We start from the raw sequence: 23,567 nt of genomic DNA on the forward strand, positions 1-23,567 counted from the left end.
ATTTGCGTCCTGCTCGAGACTCCGTGAATTTGAAATTGAACACTGAAAAGATTAAACCGAGCTCTGGCTAACCGAGGTCCTAGCCCCCGATCCTATTTGTTTATGCTTTCTCGCAGGAAGGCTGAGGGGCGGCTGCTTGCTTGAGGGAGCCGGGCTCGGGGCCACGGCCGCCGCCTGAGGGGAGGGAAGGGAGGAGAGGGGGAGGCAGAGGCGGTCCCGTCAGCGGCACCTCCCCGCCGGGCGGGGCGGGGCGCCGCTCCTTTGCGCCATGATGAACAAATGACCTCGCGGGGAATGAAATTTAAGTTCCACCGGGGGGAGAGAGTTCTCTGCTTCGAGCCCGACCCCACCAAGGCCAAAGTGCTCTATGATGCCAAGGTGACCCCGCCGCGCCGCGCCCTCCTCGCTCTCTCCCTCCCTCCCTCCTGCCCCAGCCCCCGCCCCCGCCGCGGGGAGGCGGGGCCGTTGGCGGCCGTTACCGCTCCCCCGCCGCCGCGCCGTGCCGGGTGCGCGCCCGCTCGGGGGCCGGGGGAGGAGCGGGAGGGAAAGGAGGGGGTTGACCTGGCGGCCCCGCCGCCACCACCGGTGCGGGGTGAGGGGAAGGAAGGGGGCGGCCGCCGCCCGCCTGCACACGGAGGCGCCGCCCGGCCCCGCGGGCGGTGGGTGGGCGCTGCTGCCCTGTCCGCCGCCGGGCCTTGTCCCCGGGCGACGCTTTTCTGCGGGCGCTGCCTCCTGCCGGCCCGCTGTGCCCGGTAACAGCGCTGGCGGGAGCCTTGTGCGGTGCTGGGTGCCGCGGGGACGCGGGCTCGCTCTGACGCGCCGAAGGGATCCGTGCGGAGCCTGTAAACACGGCGCTGTTGGCTGGTTTGCTTCGCGTTTTCGCTCCTCTGAGGGACAAAAACATAGATTTCAACTGGATTCCAGTCCAAATCCATACTTCTGCTTCGATTTGTTCTAGTGACGTACATTTTTATTTATTTATTTATTTTTTAAACACGTTTGATCAGGGTCTCCGCCTGCCTGCGATATTTCGTACTGCCCTTTTGTTTCCACATGCAGGCCTATGCTTTGGCTGGCCCTAGGGGTAACCCGTGTGCAAACAAATCATTAGTGCCTTTTCTATACTTTTAAATGAGCTCCAGCAAAGCTGCCCTCGGCCCCATCTGGCTCAACAATTCTCAAGTTGCCAGCTCTCAGGTTAAACGTTCCTGTGGCCTAGCTGCTGGCTGTGCCTGGAGATACGCGGCGCACCCACTGATGGCTTTGTTTTTACTGGTCCTGATGGTCTTCTTAATGATCCATTGTGAAATACCTTTTTTTTTTTTTTTTGAGGTGCTGGCGCTTTCAGACTGGCTCTTCATGCATTTTTTTAAATGTTGAATCTCTTTCCTGGGAAGAGGGAGAGCAAGAGTAGTGCATCTGCATATTTTTTCACTTGGAAAAAGATCAAGAAAGAGCTCCTGCACAAACAGTTGATCAGAAAATGCCATTAGCAAGAGTGATGGTTTTTGGTTCCGCTTACACTCATCACGATTTGGTCAAAATAAACTTTGTGCATGTGCTAAAGAGGACAGTGTTACAGGGGTGATAGAAGAAGAAACAAAGGCTTAGATATTTACAAGACATTTTACTATTTGTTGGCTGGATGACATGTTCAAGAGAACAGTGTTGGAGATTTACATATAGCACTATGTTTTCTCCTGCTTTGAGGACATGAAGAGAGAGCACTCAGGAGAAAATGTTACTTGCCCACATGACCGTATTTGCACATTCCTATTGTGATACTGTATTGTTTTGCATCTTTGTTTTGAATGTATTGAGGACACAATAAAGATGGCAGTCCTTTGTTTGAGAAGAGCTCTGGAAAAAAGCTTATTTTCTCACCTCGAGTATAATCCATATCTTCTGCTCATATAAATACTTAATGGCAACATTCTAGGTGTATTTAATTTATGTAAATGAACACTTTTTTTTCTATGCGCATAAATCCCTAAATGCTGGAAAGTTCACTTTTTGTCAAGCCTTTTAATACATGCTATTCACTGTTTGTTTCAGATTGTTGATATTATTGTCGGAAAAGATGAGAAAGGCAGAAAGATTCCAGAATATCTGATCCATTTTAATGGTTGGAATAGAAGGTAAGAACCCATATGCACAATGTTAGTTCTTCCATTTCTTCCATTTTATTTTGCAAAGAAAGATGTTACCCAGAATATCAAAGGACTTAATGTGAGTATGTTTGGATTGTGAATGCCTTTAATACGCTTTCTCTTGTTTCATTGCCTTATATCTATAAATATCAATGGATCAGTTTGATGGTCTTGAGTTTATATTTTACGGGATATCTGTCTTTGGCATGTACCTGTGGCACCTAGGTTTTTCATTAGAAAACGGGTTTTGTGTATTGTTAGATCTAGGCCTAGACTGTTTGCTTATCAAGGTCAGTACACGAGTGCAGTCTCTGACTATGATTTATAGCATGTGTTGGTGCTACAAATGCTGTCATGTGTTCTGTCAAGGTTTGAGAGCATTTAGGGAGCAACATGAGAGTTGAAGCCATGTGAATACAGAAGCATGCAACTCAAAGCTGATCTGAATGTTATTGAAATATGATGTTTTAGGTTTAATGTATATTAATTCGGTAATAATTGTGAATGGAATGTATTTTGAGCCGTTAATGTTTCTCCTTTTACCAATCCTTAGCTGGGATAGATGGGCAGCTGAGGATCATGTTCTTCGTGATACAGACGAAAATCGCAGATTACAACGTAAATTGGCGCGGAAGGCTGTGGCTCGCATGTAAGAAATCTTTTTGATCTCAAGATAAATAAGAGATTCATATTCAAAGAAATCTTCTTGGTCTCAAGATAAATAAGAGATTCATATTCAAACAGCTACATTTAGGTGTCTACAAGTGAGTTTGGTCTCTAAGTTCACACTGCTGGTGGTAAATATCTACTTAATACAGTCAGTACATCCATAATAAGGTAGACGCATTATCATTAAACAACACTCTAAATGGCTAACACATTTAGTAACTGTATGTTACTCAGAAGTGTTGCTGTGAAATGCCTGTGTACAGGCTTAATTTACATCTTCCAAAAGAAATGTACATGAACAATAATTTAGGAAAGCCTGAGGTATTTTTCAGCCAAAGGCAATAACCTAATATAGGTTGGACATGGCTTGAGGATCTGCCTGGGAACACAAATATGAGCTAATATACAGGCATTAAGGTATCCACTCTAAAATAAACATTATCCAAATTATTTCAATGTTAATTAATGGAAATAACCCAAACATACATTTCCTGTGCATTTCTATGTAATGTCATTAGGTAGGATAAACAAATTAAATGAAATTAGCCAAGTTTAAGTGAACCATTTTATCCTCTATAGGAGAAGAAAAGGAAGAAAGAAGAGACGTTGCAGATTGCCTGGTGTTGACTCTGTATTAAAAAGCCTTCCTGCTGAGGAAAATGACGAGAGTAGCGAAAACTGTGAGCTTGTTTTCGTTCTTTAGTAACTGGTGCGATGCTTTAACTTTGTGCTAGGGGTACAGTGAGTGCTTAACTTGCTAGTAGGATGACATGAGTGTCATGACCTGATTGGAGCTATACCAAAGCAGTTGTGTGAAGAATGAGTGTAATGTTTCATGTTAAGTATCTCTTAATTCATTTTTTTTTAATTTGCTTTCTAGAGGCTTTTCCTCATGTCACTTCGTGATACCAGAGTTCAGTGCTGCTTTGTTTACTGTAGTAGTACTAGGTGCAAGAAGCCCGCAGTTTTCTTGTTTGGTGTTAGCAAACAAGCTGCTTTCCTTTCTAATGTTTCTATATATTTGGGGGGGGGATTTTTTTTCCCTCCCAGTCTGACTGACCTATTTCACTCTTAAACCACCTCTTCTGATTTCATGGCACTTCTCTTTGTAGCTTGAAAGCTAGCAGGACCTTTTGCACTTAACTGATGTAGAGTGTAACAGTTGCTGCACATATCCAGAGCTCTCAATTGAATAGTTAATGCATTAACCCATTGTTCAGTACTAAAGTACAATAAAAATAGAAATTATCTGTGAGTGTACATCAATCAAAGAGATACTAGAATACTTCCTTTAAACTTACTGTCTTCCATATTCAAAAAGTTGATACTGTGCTGTAAATACTACTTATGTGTTTAATAAGAATGAATAATTCTAGTCGAATTACATATAACGAGTTGTTATTTTTTTTAATTTAGGCCTGAAATTGTTTGGCCTGAACCTCTGTGCAATGTGATAGTGTGAGATAAATATCTGAAATCTCTTTTACACAGCTATAAGTAGTTCTTCTGATGACAGTGATGAAGGAACAGATGAAGAAATAAAAAGTGAAGACAGTGACATAGAAGATAGGACAGAAATGGTATATTCATGGCTTCCTTAAGTTAATAGAATTTAAAAATCAGTATATAAAACACTGGAAAAGTTTAAATAGAGTAAATATAGGCCACAGTTGCTTATTTAGCCAGAATTAAAATGTATATTTTCTCACTCCCAGTGCCTACTGTAGTTGAGTTTTTGAAAGTTAAAGAAAATACCAGAATTCTACAAGAATAAGTCATTAATCAAACAATACACATTTGCTTCTTTTCCTCTCCTTTGACATGTAAGGCTTATGTGAAGAAATCTTAGCAAACTAGATTACCCATGTGTATAGGTGCTATAAAATCTTATTGGTCTAGTCAGGTTGGACATAGCAGTAGGGTCTTTATGGTTTTTGTGTTTTACTGTGAGATGGGCCTATCAACTCTGGTCTTAAATGTAGAAGGCTGACTTCAAGAAAAAAAACATCTTTCTCTACGTTAGCAAAAAGTACAGGGTAAATAGTTGTTCTGAAGGTCTGTAGAATCAAACTAGTACAGTGGAGGTGATCTGAAGTAGCAAAACCTAACAAGTTCCTGTTTGTTCTTTTCTATTAAATGCTTAAGTGAATGCTAAATTAAAAACAAATTTTAAAAATTGAATTTGTAGATGACATGAAAACAGTATTGTTAAATTGCTTACATTACAGTAAGACTAGTATACACTTAAATAGATACTGTACATACAAAAATAATATTTTAATTTAAATGCTCTTATTTTTGCATAACAAAACTTCATTTTTATATTGTATCCTGGTTATTGTATTTCTTCTTAATAACACAAGCAATATATAATTTCTTGCACTGGTCTGTTGTAGAAAGAAGATCAAGACACCCATACAAAAAGGGACATGGAAGAAAGAGCAATAAACATTGAAATTCCCGAAGTCTTGAAAAAGAAGCTTGAGGAAGACTGTTACTATATTAATAGAAGAAAACGGGTATGAAATGAATATGCATGGGGTGGTTCAAAAATACTTCTTGCATACAGCAACCCCTGTTCTGAGCTTTATTGCAAGGGTTAGTTTAGACAACATAAGGAAGAATAAAAAGTTTTGAGGAGCAGCCTTCTCTATAGCTAAAGCAGTGAGTTGTCATTGTATTTAAGGTTGTAACATTGCAGTACCTGGTTGTGTTTTGGAGCGTAAGTTGCTCTTTAAAGCTGAAAATTAAATAGAGTACGCTTGTTTACCTCGTTTTCTCCAAATATTTATAATGGATTGATCAAAAATGTAGTTTACAGGTTGAAATGGGTAACTCCTGAAGTAACTATGCTTCATTAAACTCATTAACTCCTGTTTTAGATTATTACATTTACTAATTATTTCTATAAGACATCAGTTTATTGTTTCTTTTTCAGCTGGTGAAGCTTCCTTGCCAGACAAATATAATAACCATCCTGGAGTCATATGTGAAACATTTTGCTATTAATGCTGCTTTTTCAGCCAATGAAAGGTCTCGACATCATCAGATGACTCCACATGCTAATATGAATATTCATTATGTGCCACCAGAGAAGAAGTAAGTAATCTTTAGCCCAGTGCTGTTGTCACAAGAAGAATGAACTTGCATTGCATGCTCAGTCTGAAGGCTGTTCATTTTTGTGAGTTTATACTGTCATGTATGTCCCTTCATTGGGATTAAAATATTTGATGAATATCTAAAGAACAGTACCATTGACAATTTGTTTATCAGTGAAGGAGTCCTGATACAAAAGCATCAATATCCCCTTTTGTAATATCCCTTTTTGATTTTTTTTGAGCAGTGGGAGAATATCTGATATAAGAATTCCCTGTTGAAATAAAACTGAACAGGTTCAAATTTTGTAAATGTTTTATGCGAACATAATAGAGAACTCCAAATGGAGGTGATTTATTTTAATGACATATGATCTTAAATCCTAGAGTCAAAACGCAAGGAAACTCACTCTGTGTAGTAGCATCAATCCTGTTTATTAAAATTGATTAAATCTTAGTATGTTTTTTCAGCTGAGCTGTATAGCCTCCTACCAAGCTACAAATGCAATGTTGACCTGGCATATTTGTAGTGTTGTGGGGGGTGTTGTATGGTGTTTTTTGTGGTAAAAGTTCTCAATGTTAGTTGACGTTGTTCTTTTATGTAAGTCTATACTGGGGTGAAATTTTTCATTTTATATAAATTTCCAAAAATAGAACATAACAAAAATCAAGATTCATTTCAGCACTGCATAATTATGCCATTCCCTGCAGTATATTTGCCTGAAGTGAGTGTTTCACTTTGTATGGATGTCATTCATTACTTAACAGATTATATTAGAAAGAAGGAAAGTGTAATTAATCTCCCAGATGAGAAGTTAGATCCCAGATGAGAAGTTAGACGAGACATGAGAAACATGACCAAAAGGTTGTGTGTATGTTATGATTTTTAAAGGTGTATGCTTTTGCGACTTCCTCAATAAAGAAGATTCCTTAATAGGGAAAATGATTGTAATTTCAGTGATCCATTAAGTAGGAGAGATTGAGCTGACAACTTTATTGTGTTGCCCTTTCTGTATAGAAGGTAACTGACCTTTTAAAATGTGATGGAATTTCTGCACATGGTGCTACCCTGACCCAATGTAGTGTTTTCTTTTGCCTTAAAAACAAACAAACAAACAAAAAAAACCTTAAGAGGGTGTAATGGGGGGGGGGTATAGACTTCATAATGTGGGTTGCTTTGATAACATTATTTGATGCTGCCATACACATGTATGCACTTGAGACCTGAAAAGTGATTACCTTCATAGAGGTTAGAGGTGTTGGAGGTGGACTGCATTTCTAGTTTCTTGTACCACTGCATCTGCCCAGCACCTAGCGCTGTGAATGTTTTATATAAGCCTAAACCAGAAATTCCTAGTAGCCTCTAAATGCAGTGCTTCGGTTAGCAGGAAGCTGATCTCCAATGCAGATGTATCCATTTCTGTTGATTCACTGGAGATGTTTTAAGCACAGCCTTAACTGCATCTTAGTTAGCTGCTATAGGTCAAATTCTGCATATGGCTTTTGCTCAGACATGCACTCTACTAAATCCTAAGCATTTTTCTGACAGCTGACTCTTCTATTTGAGTACAGTGAACTTGGGGGGGGAAAAAAAATACTGCTTATGTGGAAAATGTCTGACTGACTTTATTTAAAGTGGGTTTTATTAATCCAGTAAATAGTAATAGAACGATTGCTTAATGAACTCAAAATTATACAGACTGTCTAAAGTTTGGACTTGTATGAATGAAATTACAAACTGGAATCACTGTCTTTTCAAGTATGCTTTTAAGGGATTATTACATAGCGAATAAATGAATGTATCATAGTTAAGATGTTAGTGATCTGTATTTAAGGGGAATTTCCTAAAAACTACACTGAAAATTTTGGCATGCAAATGAAATTGAAAATGGAAATTCATAATCTTTCTTTCCCTGTAGTGTTGAGCTATGTAAAGAGATGGTTGATGGGCTGAGAATAACCTTTGACTTCACACTTCCATTAATTTTGCTCTATCCTTATGAGCAAGCTCAGTTTAAGAAGGTGACTTCATCAAAATTCTTCCTTCCCATCAAAGAAAACTCAACAAATACTAACAGGTAGGTTGGGTATAGAGTTTAATACTGCTTATCTGAGGAAAAATGCAACAGTAAGTGGTTATACGTTTAGAATACTGTGGTTTCTTTTATGCTTTGACTTAATTGTTTTGATAAAACATTCGACTTCTGTGTGAATTGCTTGCCTGAATTCAGAATATGATTTCTGAATTTCAATCTGAGTAACTCCAAAGAGGTGTTTCTACTGACTGGTGTGGAGCTGTTCTGCAACTTTGTGAAATAAAATTGCATCAAAATGTAAGTTTATGTTCACTAACCTTTAAATTTGCAAATGAATGTTCTTAGGGAAAACAACACTTAAAAGAAGGTTGCATGACTTTGCTTGTTCTTAAGGGAATACTAACTTGTGTAAGAACTTAAGAGGATTTGTGAAACTTCCTGTTTTAAGGAAAGAACATCTGACCTCTTCATTTATGTCAAGCTGTCTTTACTTCCTAGAAATCAGGAGGAGCTTTCCCCAAGTCCTCCTCTACTGAACCCACCAACACCTCAGTCAACAGACAGCCAGCCTCCAGCAGGGGAGCCAGCCACACCAAAAAGGCGAAAAGCTGAACCTGAAATTCTGCAGTCCCTGAGACGTTCTACACGCCATACCTCTAACTGTGACAGGTTGTCAGAAAGCAGTGCTTCCCCACAGCCGAAGCGGCGGCATCTTGACACCCCAGCTTCTATGCCAAAGCTCTTCTTGCACCTGGAAAAAAGTAGGTTTTGCTATTAAAGTTGTTACTCTAAACAAGCTTTTAAGTCCTGTTGTTTATCTTAATGTGGTGTGGACTGGGAACTGAACGATCAAAGTGGGAATTCATTACTTATCGTATCAATTATTTCTCTCTGAAGTTGTATACCAGAGGGAGAAATACAATACTTCGCTGTATTTCCCAATGGAATTCAAGGAGCTACTTGAGTCTACTCAAAGGATACCTGTCAGTCTACTTTAGAATAGCATTTGCTGAATTACAGTATTTTAAGACTTTAAATGTTTTATCAGCAGGCCTTAGTTGCCTTTTAGTGTCTTGTATTTCCACAAAACAGATTATTTAATACATTTATTTGTTTTGTTTTGTTTTTTTTTTTCCTTCTTTTCTTGAAGAAACCCCTGTCCATAGTGGATCATCTTCACCGATAACTTTGACTCCTAGCAAAGAGGGGAGTGCGGTATTTACTGGCTTTGAAGGGAGAAGAAACAATGAATTGAATGAGGTAAGAGAACTTCATGCTATTGTCCTTTCAATGGTTAAAGATATTGTGGCCCTCAGAGTAGGCCTACATGAGAACAGGTGTTTAGTTATTTATTTCATCTATTATTTTGAAGTTCTGTATAGACTGAATGATGCTATACTGATTTCATAACCAGTATTTTCATTTTTTTATGTTTAGGTTTTATCCTGGAAACTGATGCCAGAGAATTATCCACCAAGTGATCAACCACCACCTCCATCATATATCTATGGATCTCAACATTTGCTACGGATGTTTGGTAAACTGCTCTGGAATCAAAATGTCTGATTTGTTTTCAGTGGCAGTATCGATGTGAATTTGTATTTGCTTTATCACAGCTTTACTTTTGGAGAAATGTACATTTTAATCTCTTTAAAATTCTTAAAAGGTTGTTCATAAATTCGTTTATCTTTTATATGATTTACAGAAACAAAACCTGTAAATAAGCATTGCTTCTGCTACACTATCAAACATTATTAAAGCAGGCAACATTCAGTTTATGAGCTTGCTTGTTATAGTAATGTTTCTGGAAAATCACTGAGCATCTTGTAAAGAGTAATGGAGGCTGCAGTGAAAAGATACTCTTGCTTTCTTCTTTTCTTTATAGCAGGTAAAATTTGTAAACATTATTTTTCTCTTTTACAGTAAAGCTACCAGAAATACTCGGGAAGATGTGCTTTCCTGAAAAAAACCTAAAGGCTTTAGTAAAACACTTCGAAATGTTTCTGAGGTAATGCGACACAATCTACCACAGTAGTAATTGCATTGTTACGTAGATTTTAGTGCTCTGAAATTATGAGTGATTTTTAGAAGATATTCTTGTGGTTACAGAAATGAGTATGATAAAATTACACTTTTACTTCTGGAATTCAAATTGAAGGGGATCCAAACTCTCTACTTAAAACTTTACTAAACATCGGTAGAAAACTGAAGTAGAAAAGCTTGTGTTAGAAAGTATAGAGTGACAAGTCTGATTTTGCTGAGAATGCTAAGAAGCATGTTTTATGAAGAAATTCAAACCCTGCATTGTTCTTAAGAACATAACCTGAGTGTTTTGGTGTTGCATCACTGTTAGCAGGGAGAAAACCTTGTGTTTTAAAACCTGTTACACATGATGGTAGTGTGGTGGTGGTTGGTGTATGTGTTGTTTTTTTTTTTTTTTTCTCCAGAAAAGGCTGCCCTAGTCCAGCTTTTTAACCAAAGGGTTTCTCTGTTACACAGTGCAGTGGCTTGTAGGGGTACCTAAAATCTTCTAACCACAGTAGCTCTACAGCTGGAGATAGTACAGTCATACCTGTATCATGATCCACTTTGTCAGTACTCTAGTTAGTCTCTCTGCACTGTAATTGTAGTTCATATGTCTAATGTGGCACTGCATACTGTAGCATCAACACAGCAAAAAAAATAAAAAAAAGACAAAACTTGTAAAAAAGCATTGTACATGTTAAACAGAAAACGGTTCCAACAAATGTGGAACTTCTAACTTAACATTGGTCAGATACCTCAAAACAGCTACATACTGAAAAGTAATCTAGTACGTTTTATTAGATCAAGGAGGGCTGATTGTCCATACAAAAACTTTAAAGTGCTTTTATTTTAATTGCTTATTAAAAATTAAAGATATCTCAAATGTCAAAATTTCTACAATACAGACATTTTCTTCTGAATGACTTCATTTTAAAGTTTTACCGATTCGTTTTTATATTTCTATTCTGTCAGATCCTTACTAGTATTGAAAATGTTTTTATACTAAGTGGGACAGCATTAGCACTTACTGTTGGAAAGCAGGTACTAGGTATTTTTGCTTGAAGTGAATATGGTTTAGGATGTCTAACTTGCTGTGAATCAAATCAGTTTTTCAGACATCCTCCTGTTCTGATTCTATTGTATCAGTGCAGGTCTTAACTCTTTAATGTCTTAAATGTGGTTTCTTTATACCCATTATATGGATAAGCTGAGGTGGAATGGGGATGAAGGAGGAAACAACTGTGTCCAAGTGGGGTAGTGATTAAACTAAAATTTCTAGTAGTGTCACGGAATAACAGGATCATAGGGGTTGGTGTCCATATGTGTTTTATTCTTCTATGTGACCATTTTGTTGAAATGCCTAATTACCTATAAATGGGGAAAAAAAATGGTGTTTCCACATTAGCATTTTTAGGTTAGGTAAGACTGCTTTTGAAGCAAATCTCCCAGTAGTTCTGCTTGCTATGCCTTATGTTGCATTGAAGATTAACATCTTCATCAATGATCTGGATGACGGCATTGAGTGCACCCTCAGTAAGTTTGCAGATGACACCAAGCTAGGTGCGCGTGTCGATCTGCTCGAGGGTAGGAAGGCTCTGCAGGAGGATCTGGATAGGCTGGTCTGATGGGCTGAGGTCAACTGTATGAAGTTCAGCAAGGCCAAGTGCCGGGTCCTGCACCTGGGACGCAATAACCCCAAGCAGAACTACAGGCTGGGAGATGAGTGGTTGGAGAGCTGCCAGGCAGAGAAGGACCTGGGAGTGATGGTGGACAGTCGGCTGAATATGAGCCAGCAGTGTGCTCTGGTGGCCAAGAAGGCCAACGGCATCCTGGCTTGTATCAGAAACACTGTGACCAGCAGGGCTAGGGAGGTGATCGTCCCCCTGTACTCGGCTCTGGTGAGGCCGCACCTCGAGTACTGTGTTCAGTTTTGGGCCCCTCACTACAAGAAGGACATCGAGGTGCTTGAGCGGGTCCAAAGAAGGGCGACGAAGCTGGTGAGGGGCCTGGAGAGCAAGTCCTATGAGGAGCGGCTGAAGGAGCTGGGCTTGTTCAGCCTAGAGAAGAGGAGGCTCAGGGGTGACCTTATTGCTCTGTATAAGTACATTAAAGGAGGCTGTAGCGAGGTGGGGGTTGGCCTGTTCTCCCATGTGCCTGGTGACAGGACGAGGGGGAATGGGCTAAAGTTACGCCAGGGGAGTTTTAGGCTGGATGTTAGGAAGAACTTCTTTACTGAAAGGGTTGTTAGGCACTGGAACGGGCTGCCCAGGGAGGTGGTGGAGTCACCATCCCTGGAAGTCTTCAAAAGACGTTTAGATGTAGAGCTTAGGGATATGGTTTAGTGGGGACTGTTAGCGGTTGGACTCGATCTTGAGGTCTCTTCCAACCTAGAAATTCTGTGTGTGTCTGTGTGCAGAGTGGTCTCAGTACACAAGCTGGATTCCTTATTGGAAAGCATTTAACTGAAATTGTGCTCTAGTACTATGGGGCATTCATTGCTTAAGACCAGACTACAACTAAACCAAAATGGCCCCCCTACAGCTCCTCCCCAAGCAAGCATAGTGTGGCTATTATCCGGTACAACAAAATATTTGAGGTTATATATGTTTTCATAGTGCTTTCTAGGCCAATGTAATGGATGTTCTGCTGATGCTCTTCTTGTTTTTCTATAATTATTATTTCTGTAGCTTTGTCAGAAATTGTCAAATAGAGAACATTTCATGAAAGAAATTGCAAATTACAGTAGGAAGCTGTAGGAAGCATTCAATCTTATGTAGGTAAATTATTTTTTTACATATTTTTGTGGTGCTTTAGGATGTATTTCATTTGGGCATTTGTTTTTCTGTCCCATATCTGTCTGAAAGTGCTCAAATAACTAATTTTTCTGGAAACTCATTTAGACTTTTATAGCAGAAATACTTACGCATTACCTGTTTCTCATCACAAGTGAAAACTTGAGGCTGAGGTGGTATCTTGTAAATTTTTTTTTCCTCAAATTTCACATTCTGTCTTTTTCCTTTTTGGGAATGAAAGGATGAATTGATGTTTATTAAGAGTATTTTGTATCAGTTCTGTTCTGGTTTACTTTTTGAAACCTAAGAACTATTTTACACAGTCTGTATGCATTAGATAGTTTACTTCAGGCTACCTAATTTCTTATGGTGAATTGCTTGGGAGTGACAAGCTGAAGCACTCTGCTTTTATTTATTTTTCTTATAGCAGAAAAGGGATTGAAGCTGTCTGTTAAAATTAATAAAACTATTCCTGAACCATCTTTGAGTTCTAGGTAGAGTACTCTGACAAAAGTAGTTTATTCACTTTTAAAACTTTAATATGATACACAACTTGATTTAGTTTTGGCATAGCTACTGATTTAATTTTGAATTTTGAATTATGATTATATGGCTGAAATTTACAGTTTCATTTAACATTTACACTATTAATCTGTTGTGGGCTTAGAAACTGAGACTTGTTTAATATAGCATTTTGTCTGGAAGCTTGTTTTATTGAGTTTACTCAGTACTTGATAGATGTATTAAATTCACTTTGAAATGCTACATGGGTAATATTTTCCAGTCATGCCTCAAATTGCTGCTAGACAAGATTGATCTCAGTTTTCCAGACAGCTTTTTTTTTTAAAGGAACGTATTAAATATATCTTTGAGTTTCATATTAAATAGAAGCTGTACCCTTTGTGCAGCGTTCTACAAGCATACATAATCAAAAACTTCTTCATGGAGAACATGAACATTTATTTCTCAATTGTGGAATTTGCAGAGTTTGCAGAAGGAAAACTAGTTTTTCAAATTAAACGAAAACCTCTTAGTCTTCATGTCAAACTGTGTAGTCCTGAAATAATTCATAATGTCTGCAGAAGAACACTAGTCTGAAATAGAGTTTAGCAACTGACTTGCCAGTTGGTTTCAGGAAATTTCACTTCCACTTTCAATTTAGGCTTCAGGAACAAACAGTGGAAGCTGGCACAATAACTGGTGCCTACTAACCGGTAATTTCTCTAGCAAAGGGTACCTGGTTAAATCTTCCTGCAAGTTCTTAATTTTTGAGATTAAAAGTATTGCCTCTTAACCAATTTCATAATTTCAGCCATGTTTTTAATAAAGCATTGTATATACTGTATTATGTATGGCCTATCGTTATTTTGAGGCGCCTAGCGTGCCTTCAGGAGCTGCTTAAGCAATGAGTAACAATAGGCAAGAATATGCCACTTCTTGCTTTCCTCTTTCCATTGATTTGAATACAGCCTTGACTTGGAAAACTGTCGTCTCAGGACTATTGACCAACAGGATGTGCTTAGGAGCTAGGAGAATATAACTTGTCTATTCTTTTTAGAACAGCGAGACCAGTTTTCTTTGAGGTAATATCAGGCAATGTAGTTAAGGGTTTGGAAAGGCATAGATATTTCTAGTTTCCTGAAATAAAGAACAAGGAGTAAATGAACAATTACATTCTTAAAATGCTTTTAACATTTCTAATATAGTTGTCAAGGTGAGGCTAATATGTATTTTTTTTAGATGATTGAAAAGTACATCCTTAATAGTTAAATACTTTGGTTTTGTTGAAATCCACTGATCTTTCGAACTCAGTCTATCCTGTAAGTTGACTCTTTGATTTCAGCTTTCATTTTTATTTCTGATGTTTTACAGCTTTTACCTATTGTGCAAATCTGTTCCATGGATAAAGTACCTTCAGTATTGAGTATTTCATAAGGAGGGAGCCAAATCAAAAACTGACCAAATTATAGAGGACTGCAGTGATAAAATGTGTTAGAAAGATTGCAAGTTGTTTGAAGTAACCTTAGGAAGTAGATCTCTGGTGTTGATATCTAAACGTTTTTTGAGTGTAGTGATCTTATACTTAATTGCAGTGGTGAATTATGACCACTAGTCTGTGCTAATGTGCAATTAATGAAAGGTTATTTGCGACTTCCTGAGAATGGAGGAAAAAAAGGAATATTGTATGTGGATGAGTGACAAGAGTCCAGTCAACAAAACAAACCTGATGGTTTCTTGAAACACTGGATGTCAGAATTAACATCCAAAACTTGCCTGAGCAGCCTTCCAGATGGAGACATGCCTAGCAGTTGGAGGGAGTAGGGAGGCAGGTGGTGGCATACACCTTTGAAAGTAAGCCTTTTAGGCTTAAAATCCTGCCTTTCAGTAGTAGTCATGGAGAGGAGATAGTTTTGTAATCTGAAAATGACATTTCTTTTGAAGAGGTGACTTAGTTTTAGGACCCATCATGCTCTTTCAGCAAATTCATTTGGATAGATCATTACAATTGCCTTTCAGTTGTCTTTCAAACAGTATCTAGCTCAGACTCCTTAGTGGAGCTTCTGCTTACCTTCTAAAAGCCAGAGCTGTAGAAAAGCGTGCAAGATATTACCTTCTTGAAAATACTTCCTTTCAGCTCTGTGCTGTGTGTCATGTATGTGTACGTCGTACCTTTATAGCTGAGGTTGTCCTTTAAGGTTTTCCTTTCCTGAGGATGTTCATACTTTTCAGGCAGTTCCTTAGTTTGTTCATGTGGTGACAGCTGATATCCAGAAGAGTCATTTTCTTCATGCAGAAACTTGAAGTAGTAACTTATATTGAGGCTGCCAAGAGAAGGACGTTTTTGCTACCAGATGATGCTCTTAAAGCTCATATTAATTCAGTGACCTTGCTGAGAATCGTTCCTGACATACATGCCAAGTGGCTATTTAATGTGGATGATGCTAGTTCTATGTCTTTTTCTGGTGGTTCTGTCTGCATAACTCACAGCCCAGATGGCAGTACATTTGTGAGGCTTTTTTGCTTTAGAGTCACCTGAGGTAAGCTTGCTACGTGTACACTGCTGCATTTGAAGTCCAGAACATAAGGTTGCCTGTGTGCCTGTTTTTCTTACCTCCATCTCCTCAAGTCCTTTCTGAAGTGTTCCTTTTCTAGGAATCTGTGGTAGAGAGGGACATAGCAGCATTATGCTGTGTTGCCTCTGTGTCCTGAGCATGAGGGTTAACTGTGGATGCTTGTGAAGAGAAAAGCATGTGGTCTTAAATACGAGGAAGCTTGTGTGCACTGTGTGTTTCAGAACTGTCACTAGTAAGCAGTTTCACTGCTCAGGTGTAAGCATACAAGCTCTTTGAAAAGTATATAAATGTAAAAGACAATAATGATGCAACTGGTGACTGAATTTTTTGTCAGATTTGTAAAAGGACAAATAAACAATTTCTAAATAGCTAAATAGCAGTGTGTGTTCAGATCTGTACCAGAACATTGACGGCTTGCTAAGTTGGTATAGCTCCCTCTGTTTTGAAATCTTGGCTTGCAGCTTGCAGGTGCCAGTGTAATTGATCTTTGTGCTGTTTCAGCTTTTTCAAGAGCAAGGCATTAATGAAATATCCAGTAGTTAAGAGTTTTGAGACTCCTAATATTTCTGTGCCAGCTTTCTGCGCTGTGATGCAGCATGAATAGAAAGCAGCTTCAGAAGGGCTTTTTTGACCGCTTTTTTTATGCAGGTAGTCAAGGGATAGGGACAGAAGCTGACCTTGTGTTCTCTTGCCTGTTTTGTACCACTTCCCTACAGAAAGTAATTTGTATCTGCTAGCCCTGGGGTATTTTGCTTTTCACAGCTATTATATTAAGAACAGTGAGGTATACATCATTAGACTGCGTGTGTTCTGCCTGCTTTTTTTTTTTTTCCTTGAGTTGTAGGTATGCCACGAGCATCTCTCTCACCTTTATCTTGCACCAAGCTGCCGTTTATGACTGATCTTAAGCAAATATAGTAATTTTTTTTGAGAGAATGAACGTGTTTCCCATTACCTACATTTTAAGTAGTCCCTCATAAAATCTAGCACTTTCTGGTATTATGTTTTAGAGAACGTTGCACAGTGATACCAGAAATTTGATCAGCCTTGGTAGTTTGCAGTCATTGTTTCTCTCTCAAAGTCAGAATGTGTGTTAATGAAGAATTAATAATTCAATTCCATTTGTTGCTTATCTTAGTCTTGTGCAGTCTCAGTATGTTAAAAGTTAGATTCAAGCCTTATCACACTTGCTTCAACTCAACCCCCCAAAAAACTAGGAAGTGATTTGTAGCTAGTTACAATCAGAGATCATGGCAGTTAATGACTCAAGTATTTTATGAACTCCTAAATTACTGTAATTTCAGTACCCTTTTGTAGTACTCACAGAATGGTTGGGATTGGAAGGGACCTCAAGGATCACCTAGTTCCAGTCCCCTGCGTAGGAATGCCACCCACTAGATCAGGTTGCCCAAGACTACATCCCAATCTGGCCTTGAACATCCCAGGGATGGGGCATCCACAGCTTCTCTGAACAACCTGTTCCAGCACCTCACCCCCCTCTGAGTGAAGAATTTCCTCCTAATTTCTAGTCTAAATCTCCGCTCTTTTAGTTGAAAGCCATTCCCTCTTGTCCTGTCCATATCTGATTGAGCAAAGAGTTTCTTTGCATCTTTTTTTTTTTTTTATAAGTTCCCTTCAAATACTGAAAGGTTGCAGTGAGGTCACCCTGGAGCTTTCTCTTCTGTAGGCTGAACACCCCCAGCTCTCTCAGCCTGTCTTCACAGGAGAGGTGCTCCAGCCCCTTGATCATCTTTGTGGCCCTCCTCTGGACCCACTCTAACAGCCCCACATCTTTTTTGTGCTGGGGGCTCAGACCTGGACACAGCACTGCAAGTGGGGCCTCACAAGGGCAGAGCAGAGGGGAACAATCCCCTCCCTTGCCCTGCTGGCCTCTCCTCTTTTAGTGCAGCCCAGGACACATTTGGTCTTCTGGGCTACAAGCACACACTGCCAGCTCATGTCAACTTTTTCATCCACAAGAACTCCCACGTCTTCCTCTGCAGGACTGGTCTCTGTGAATTCTTCACCCAGTCTGTACTCCTGTTTGGGATTGCCTTGGCCCAGGTACAGCACCTTGCCCTTGGACTTGCAACCTTCAAGCCAGTTCCTTATCCACTGAATAGTCCACCCATCAAATCCATCTCTCTCCAATTTGGAGATGATGATGTCATGTAGGACCACGTTAAAGGTCCAGGTAGATGACGTTGATTGGTCTTCCTTTGTTAACTGACAGTCACTTCATCAATTGAAAGCCACCAGCTTGGCTGTTTTCCTAGAGTAAGGAATGTGTGTTTGTGTGGTGCAAACGAACAACGGGCTTCTGTGATTAGAAGGAGGATCTGATTGTGTGAATTGTTCTTGTGTGTTTATGGATCACTTTCTAAGGAATACCTCTGCATCTCATGAAAGAATCCTTTTTACCAAGTATTAGAGCAATTTATGGCCTGGTAAGCCTGGAAAAGAAGGTGGTAAATGCTTTGAATGACTTGGGTTAGAAAATCACTTACTACGTTTCAGTGTGTTAATCAAATATTGCTGGCTCTAATCTACATTTCTTTTTTATTTTTTAAGTTCCAGGAAAGTATAAAGTTATTTTTTTCTGGCCTACTGTCTTGCCAAAGTTGAACAATTTTTGATTCAGTGCTTAGTTCATTCACTGCGTTGGTTGACTCTCTCTTGTTCCTTAAGGGGAAAAATACTTCACTGCTGTTTTTTCATCTATTTAATGCCTTTACTTCTGTGAATAGGAAGTTAGAATAATGCAGCTGTAACAATGCTGTAATATTAAAGATATTTTTTTGGTTTAGCAGAATATCTTGTGTATTTTTTTTCAAAATGATCTCCCCAAACTGAATTATGTAATCCTTTTTGCATGTGCTATTAAAATAAAGTCAAAGCTGCTATCGGAACCAACGAGAAACTAGCACAGTATGAATGCTTAAAAATGCCGAACTATTTAACACATGTAGGATTGCATGAATGAAGATTGTGTGTAACTTTAACTTAGCTCTTACTCTTTTATTATGATAGTTTATGTGGTGTCAGTTTGTGGCAGAGGCAGTTGAATCCTTGTTTTAGGTACAAGAGATCTTTCTCCCTCTTTGGCAGTACCTACACCAACTGAATATTGCCAGAAATCAGGTTCTTGGTTAGATGCTGTTACGGGTCATGTAATGGAGCCTTTTCTGATTAATTCCTTGGGTGATGGTTAAAAAACAAAAACAGGCTGCCATTTGATCTTCTGGAAATGGACTGCTGGACAATCAATATACTTGCATGTCTTTAAGCCTGAAATGTTTCACATCAGAAACCAGCCTGGGTCCCTCTGTGGAGTTAATTATGGAACTCTTAAGAAGCAAACAAGTATGGGGGGCATTGACAAAGTGCTTTCTTAACAAATGGTGGCACATCAAATAATTGCCTTGTTCTAAAAAGCTTGTGTTTCTCATTGTTTTACCTAGAATTAGTAGGATATAATCAGGTGTCCCTCTGCTTTTGCAGTTGTTTGATGGCTGTGTTTAAGTACAAGGACTGGGGTGTGTGTTTATTGGAGTTGATCATTTTTTCTGCTTTCTGTATGAGTTCTCCGCAATTAATTTATTTCTGCTTTAAATTTTGCTTGCCTTTTTGTAGAGAGTCTTGTCAGTGTTCTTTGATGCTGTGGTTTCCTGAAGATCAAAAGGCATGCCTAGTTTAGACAGTCTTAACAGCAAATGAGGCTGGAGAAACACTGGTTTTAATTGTACTCACCTTAACAGTTGTTTCTTTAATTTGGACTTAAGTCCAGAGCTGGTTATGCAAAGCTAGGATTTTTAGCTTCTGATGGGTAAGTTACCTCCCCAGCCAGTGGTTCTTGAAAGAAAGCAGATTCTTGAGATCACGTTGTTCCCTGTTTCCATTGTGTCCTACACTAACTCAGAGAACATGTAGCTAACACTTTCCTATTTTTACTGAAGCTGATCTTTAATATCCAGGTATTTTTGAAGGTCTCTTTTTCCTCAAGTCAAGTTTGATCAGGTACTTCAGGGTTTCAGTGCTGTTTTGGCCTGTCACCCCCATTTGTATAGCACATCTCTGTATACAGACTAGGGTGGTTATAGTCATTTTAGCTGTTCTGCTGCTGTTAGTAGCAACAGTGTTTTTCATTTTCTATACTTAACCAGAGAAGGAGTTGTATCTTAGAAGAACAGAACATGTTAAAATATTGTGTGTTGCTGTGGGAATAATGTTCGAAGGGCAGGTTGGAGAAATTTGAAATGAGGGAACTGGATTTACAAAAGGTACTATTTGTTTGAGAGATCATTTAAATCAGATACACTAGAAGGATGGAGACCCTACATGCACAAACATGCGGAAGAACAAATCATAGTTCTACTTACCTTAAAAGGTATGGTTTGGCTTAATAGTTAATGGCCATTTGCATAATATAATGATGTGGTGATAACTGAAATTCCCATCTTTTCGAAGTAACTGAGAATACTGTGTTGAACAGGTGACTGACAGAACTGTTGCAGAATCATCTTCCCACTTTTTTGTCTCACAATTCTTAAAAGCTATGCTCAGAAAAGAATAGAAAGTATGGGTTTCCTTTATGGAGCTTGAGCAAAATTTTTTCATTCACTTGGATTTGAGAATGATTTGTTTCTCACTCTGCAAAACTTGTAAATAAATAAATATAGGACAACCCTTTTTGTATGACAGATTTCAAACTAATAATGTGTAATTTGCAGTTTATGGTTTTGCTGAGCTTAAAAATTGATTTGCAAATTGCTTCTCTTAAATGTTTCATGTTCTCCTTTTGTGTGTGCTTTCTTAGGTTTTTAGCAGAATACCATGATGAGTTCTTCCCAGAATCTGCTTACGTAGCTGCATGTGAAGCCTACTACAGTACTAAAAATCCCCGGGCAATCTACTGAAGCTATTAATAAAGATTAAATACTACTATATGTAGCCCATGACAATGCTGTTCTGCCACGTGGCTACAAGATGAAGATGAAAAAAAGTATTGAAACAACTTTCAGAGGTGAAGTAATAGGGGGATATCTTCTCTGATGGTTGGATTGCTTAAATGAGGAACTTCTTTTCAGATGTGTATAGACTGTCTTCTGAATTCCTTAGAGGACTGAATATAAACCCAACTCCCAACGAACCAAGAAGCCCAACTCTGACTTCTAATGCATAGGACTGCATAGAACTGCTAAAAAAAGAAGGGAGGCAAAAGCAGATGCATTAGCAACAGGACGTTTTCATGAAGATAGAACATCATGCTATTTCATTTTAGCTCCACCCTCCCCAGCCTGAGTAGTAAGATTTGGCTACACAGTTACGTGAAGAGAATGCATAACTGCTATCTTATGGATTTTTATCTTACAAATTGCACTTCGTTTTGTGAAACTGTCACAATAGAAAAGATTGCTTAAGTTAAAGGATTTTTCTGCTGTTTGGCTTGTGTGACATCTGTCTCAAGAATGACTTTGCTTGAATGAAAGATGTGTTGCTTACTTTGCGTTTTGCAAAGATATTTCTAATTCTTGCCATGGTAAGGCTGTCACAGTTCCAAGGAGAGCCTTGCCAGTGCTTCAACATTTACCTGGTTATAAATGATTCCAGGGCCATTATGAAAGAACAGATTTTCTACAAGTAAGTGGAGAAGTCAATAAAGTGATGGCAGTTTAACTGGCAAACACTTCTTTTCTTAATAAAGTATACAGTGGCTGCTGTTTAAATGTGTGGTTTTGACTGTCTAAAATGTCTTGTTTGGGCTTGATTAATAATTTTGAGATTATGCATAGAATGAGGTGGGAGTATTGACAACAGGGAGGGAAGCCCTTTCGTATCACTGACTTTTCTTCTACAGACTTTGAAACTGTCTAAGGAGGCATTATTTCCAGAACTAAAGTGTTAAAGAAGAATTGACCCCAGAACCAATTTCCTATCATTCTGACAACACATTCAGTAGAACTTAATTGAAATAACCTTGTATTGAATGTTACCAATACCTTGTCCACAACACAGGACTCTGGGTTTCAGCATTTTCTTCTTTGTCAAGTCAGGCACTGGCCAGAAAACTGGACTCTTAAGCTCATAGACCAGTGTGTTAATCACTGTTACTCTTCCTTGTTCAGAAGACTTGTTTTAGAACACTTATTATAATGTCAAAGACAAAATATTCCGTCTCGATTTGCAGAAACCAGCAGTTGTGAGGAATCATCTTTTGAAATGTAAATGGCAAACGTAGTCTAAGAGGTCAAAGCAAATCTGAAACCTGCTGTTGACACTCAATTTCACTTGCTTTTCAGGGTATACATTAATGCTTTTGAACTGAGAAGCTAGGGATTACTTCAGTTTTAGCAATTTAGGCTCTGCACTTTAGAAAAGCTTATGTAAAGAAGTATGTTGAATGTAATGGTTGCTAAACAAATGTTTGGCATGGATGCAAGCAGATCTGGTGATTGTTATTTCTAAAGATTAGTGTTTAGTAGTACTCTTTTTAATTGCATTTTTGTAGTACCAGAAAAATTTGTAGGCTTTAGTCTTTCTCAAATTTCAGAAGTTTTGAATCTAGCAGAGTCAGAGTGTATCAAAATCACTTCTTGAAAATGTTTCATTCCAGGCGTAGACCTCAGTCTTTTATAAAGATGATTCAACAAAATACCAGTGACAATCTAATAAGACATCAGTCTTGGAATACTGCCTGAAACTGCATCCTTAATCTGTTCTGTTGCAGGAATGTCAGTGTGTATAATATGGCAAATGTATTTTTGTTCCACTGTTGGTATCTGAGTACAAGGCAAGTTACGAAGAGTTTAAATGTAATTGTGTGACTATGTTTAACTGTTAGAAAAACAGCTTCTGCATGAGTGGTTACTAGTACTGTTACGGTGGACTCATTGGTATAGGCCATGATGACGATCGAAAGACTTAAGGGGGGCAGAAAATTCTGAAGGTCTAGTGAGCGTATTCTTGTTGTGAACAAACTTTCTGGTAAAATTCTATGTTTCTACAAATTGGTTTGCTATCATAGCAGCCATTTTTTGCTTAAAAGTAGCACCCTTTTGCACTTCTTCCCACTTTCAGTTGTCCTGACCTCCCAGGACAGTATCTATGAATTTAAAAACAAGTTTAGGTTAATATATTCAATTACAATAATATGCATCTTTGACAGCCCCCTTCTCAATTGTTACTGTTCTTTCACTAATTTCTTATTTTTATACCTGTTCTTAAGCTGGAGGCAGTAAAAGACACTTGCAAAAATTTGAACCAGATTGGGAAAGAAGGTAGTTTTTGTTAGTCTTCAATTACATAGAATCTTGCAAGTATACCCATAAAATTCATGTTGAAGCATCTGAAGTCTTATGTGTCATGGGGAAGCTTCATAGTATAGCTGTACTGCTGATGTTCTTCTCTACCTCTTTGAATGTCCTTGATTGATCGGCTTTTTTTTGGTGGGATTCATATCCATCTGAACGGATGAAAGAGGTTTTTGCACTTAGCTGTTTGCCATTCACTGTTTGCTCGTAGAGCTACTCATATCAATGCTTTCTAACCCGATTCAGTCAAAATGGCTTAAGTGTGCTGAAGAAATGTGAGAACCTGACTGAAGCAGGCTCGGGAGGGTTCACTTGAGCAAGTCTGCCAGCAGGCTTCAGTGGCAGTCTCAGGAGCAGCTTCAGGAGCTGAGCTGAGAAAGCAGGTTGACGAACTGCAATGGTTTACATTGCTGTAG

General features: G+C 38.8%; 1 protein-coding gene and 1 long non-coding RNA gene across 4 annotated transcripts; one reads left to right on the forward strand and one right to left on the reverse strand.

Moving 5' to 3' along the window:
• Nucleotides 1-218: 218 nt before the first annotated feature.
• MSL3 (MSL complex subunit 3) lies at nt 219-21,050 on the forward strand. Of its 3 annotated transcripts, none has more exons than XM_068682943.1 (13): nt 219-378; nt 2,056-2,138; nt 2,704-2,799; nt 3,399-3,499; nt 4,311-4,399; nt 5,216-5,338; nt 5,758-5,918; nt 7,834-7,992; nt 8,449-8,711; nt 9,101-9,210; nt 9,388-9,487; nt 9,874-9,958; nt 20,658-21,050. In XM_068682943.1, the coding sequence occupies exons 1-13, from the start codon at nt 280-282 to the stop codon at nt 20,755-20,757; spliced, it is 1,569 nt and encodes a 522-aa protein (XP_068539044.1). In that variant the 5' UTR covers nt 219-279; the 3' UTR covers nt 20,758-21,050. The 3 variants fall into 3 exon arrangements, with proteins under 3 accessions (XP_068539044.1, XP_068539054.1, XP_068539060.1); XM_068682953.1 differs by lacking the exon at nt 219-378 and adding an exon at nt 813-957; XM_068682959.1 differs by lacking the exons at nt 219-378; nt 2,056-2,138; nt 4,311-4,399.
• Nucleotides 21,051-21,193: 143 nt separating this feature from the next.
• LOC137856986 (uncharacterized) lies at nt 21,194-21,625 on the reverse strand. The gene is made up of 2 exons (XR_011096907.1): nt 21,409-21,625; nt 21,194-21,371 (listed from the first exon to the last, which is right to left on the reverse strand). It is a non-coding gene; the product is annotated as an uncharacterized lncRNA (long non-coding RNA).
• Nucleotides 21,626-23,567: the final 1,942 nt, after the last annotated feature.

The sequence above is a fragment of the Anas acuta genome, chromosome 1 (assembly GCF_963932015.1).
Source record: "Anas acuta chromosome 1, bAnaAcu1.1, whole genome shotgun sequence".
NCBI lineage: Eukaryota > Metazoa > Chordata > Aves > Anseriformes > Anatidae > Anas > Anas acuta.

Bases quoted from the DNA above. Each gene is read 5' to 3' on its own strand.
- MSL3 (XM_068682943.1), top strand. From the start codon at position 280: ATGACCTCGCGGGGAATGAAATTTAAGTTCCACCGGGGGGAGAGAGTT. The intron at 9,488-9,873 runs GTAAACTGCTCT...TCTCTTTTACAG, and splicing joins ACATTTGCTACGGATGTTTG to TAAAGCTACCAGAAATACTC. The intron at 9,959-20,657 runs GTAATGCGACAC...GTGCTTTCTTAG, and splicing joins CACTTCGAAATGTTTCTGAG to GTTTTTAGCAGAATACCATG.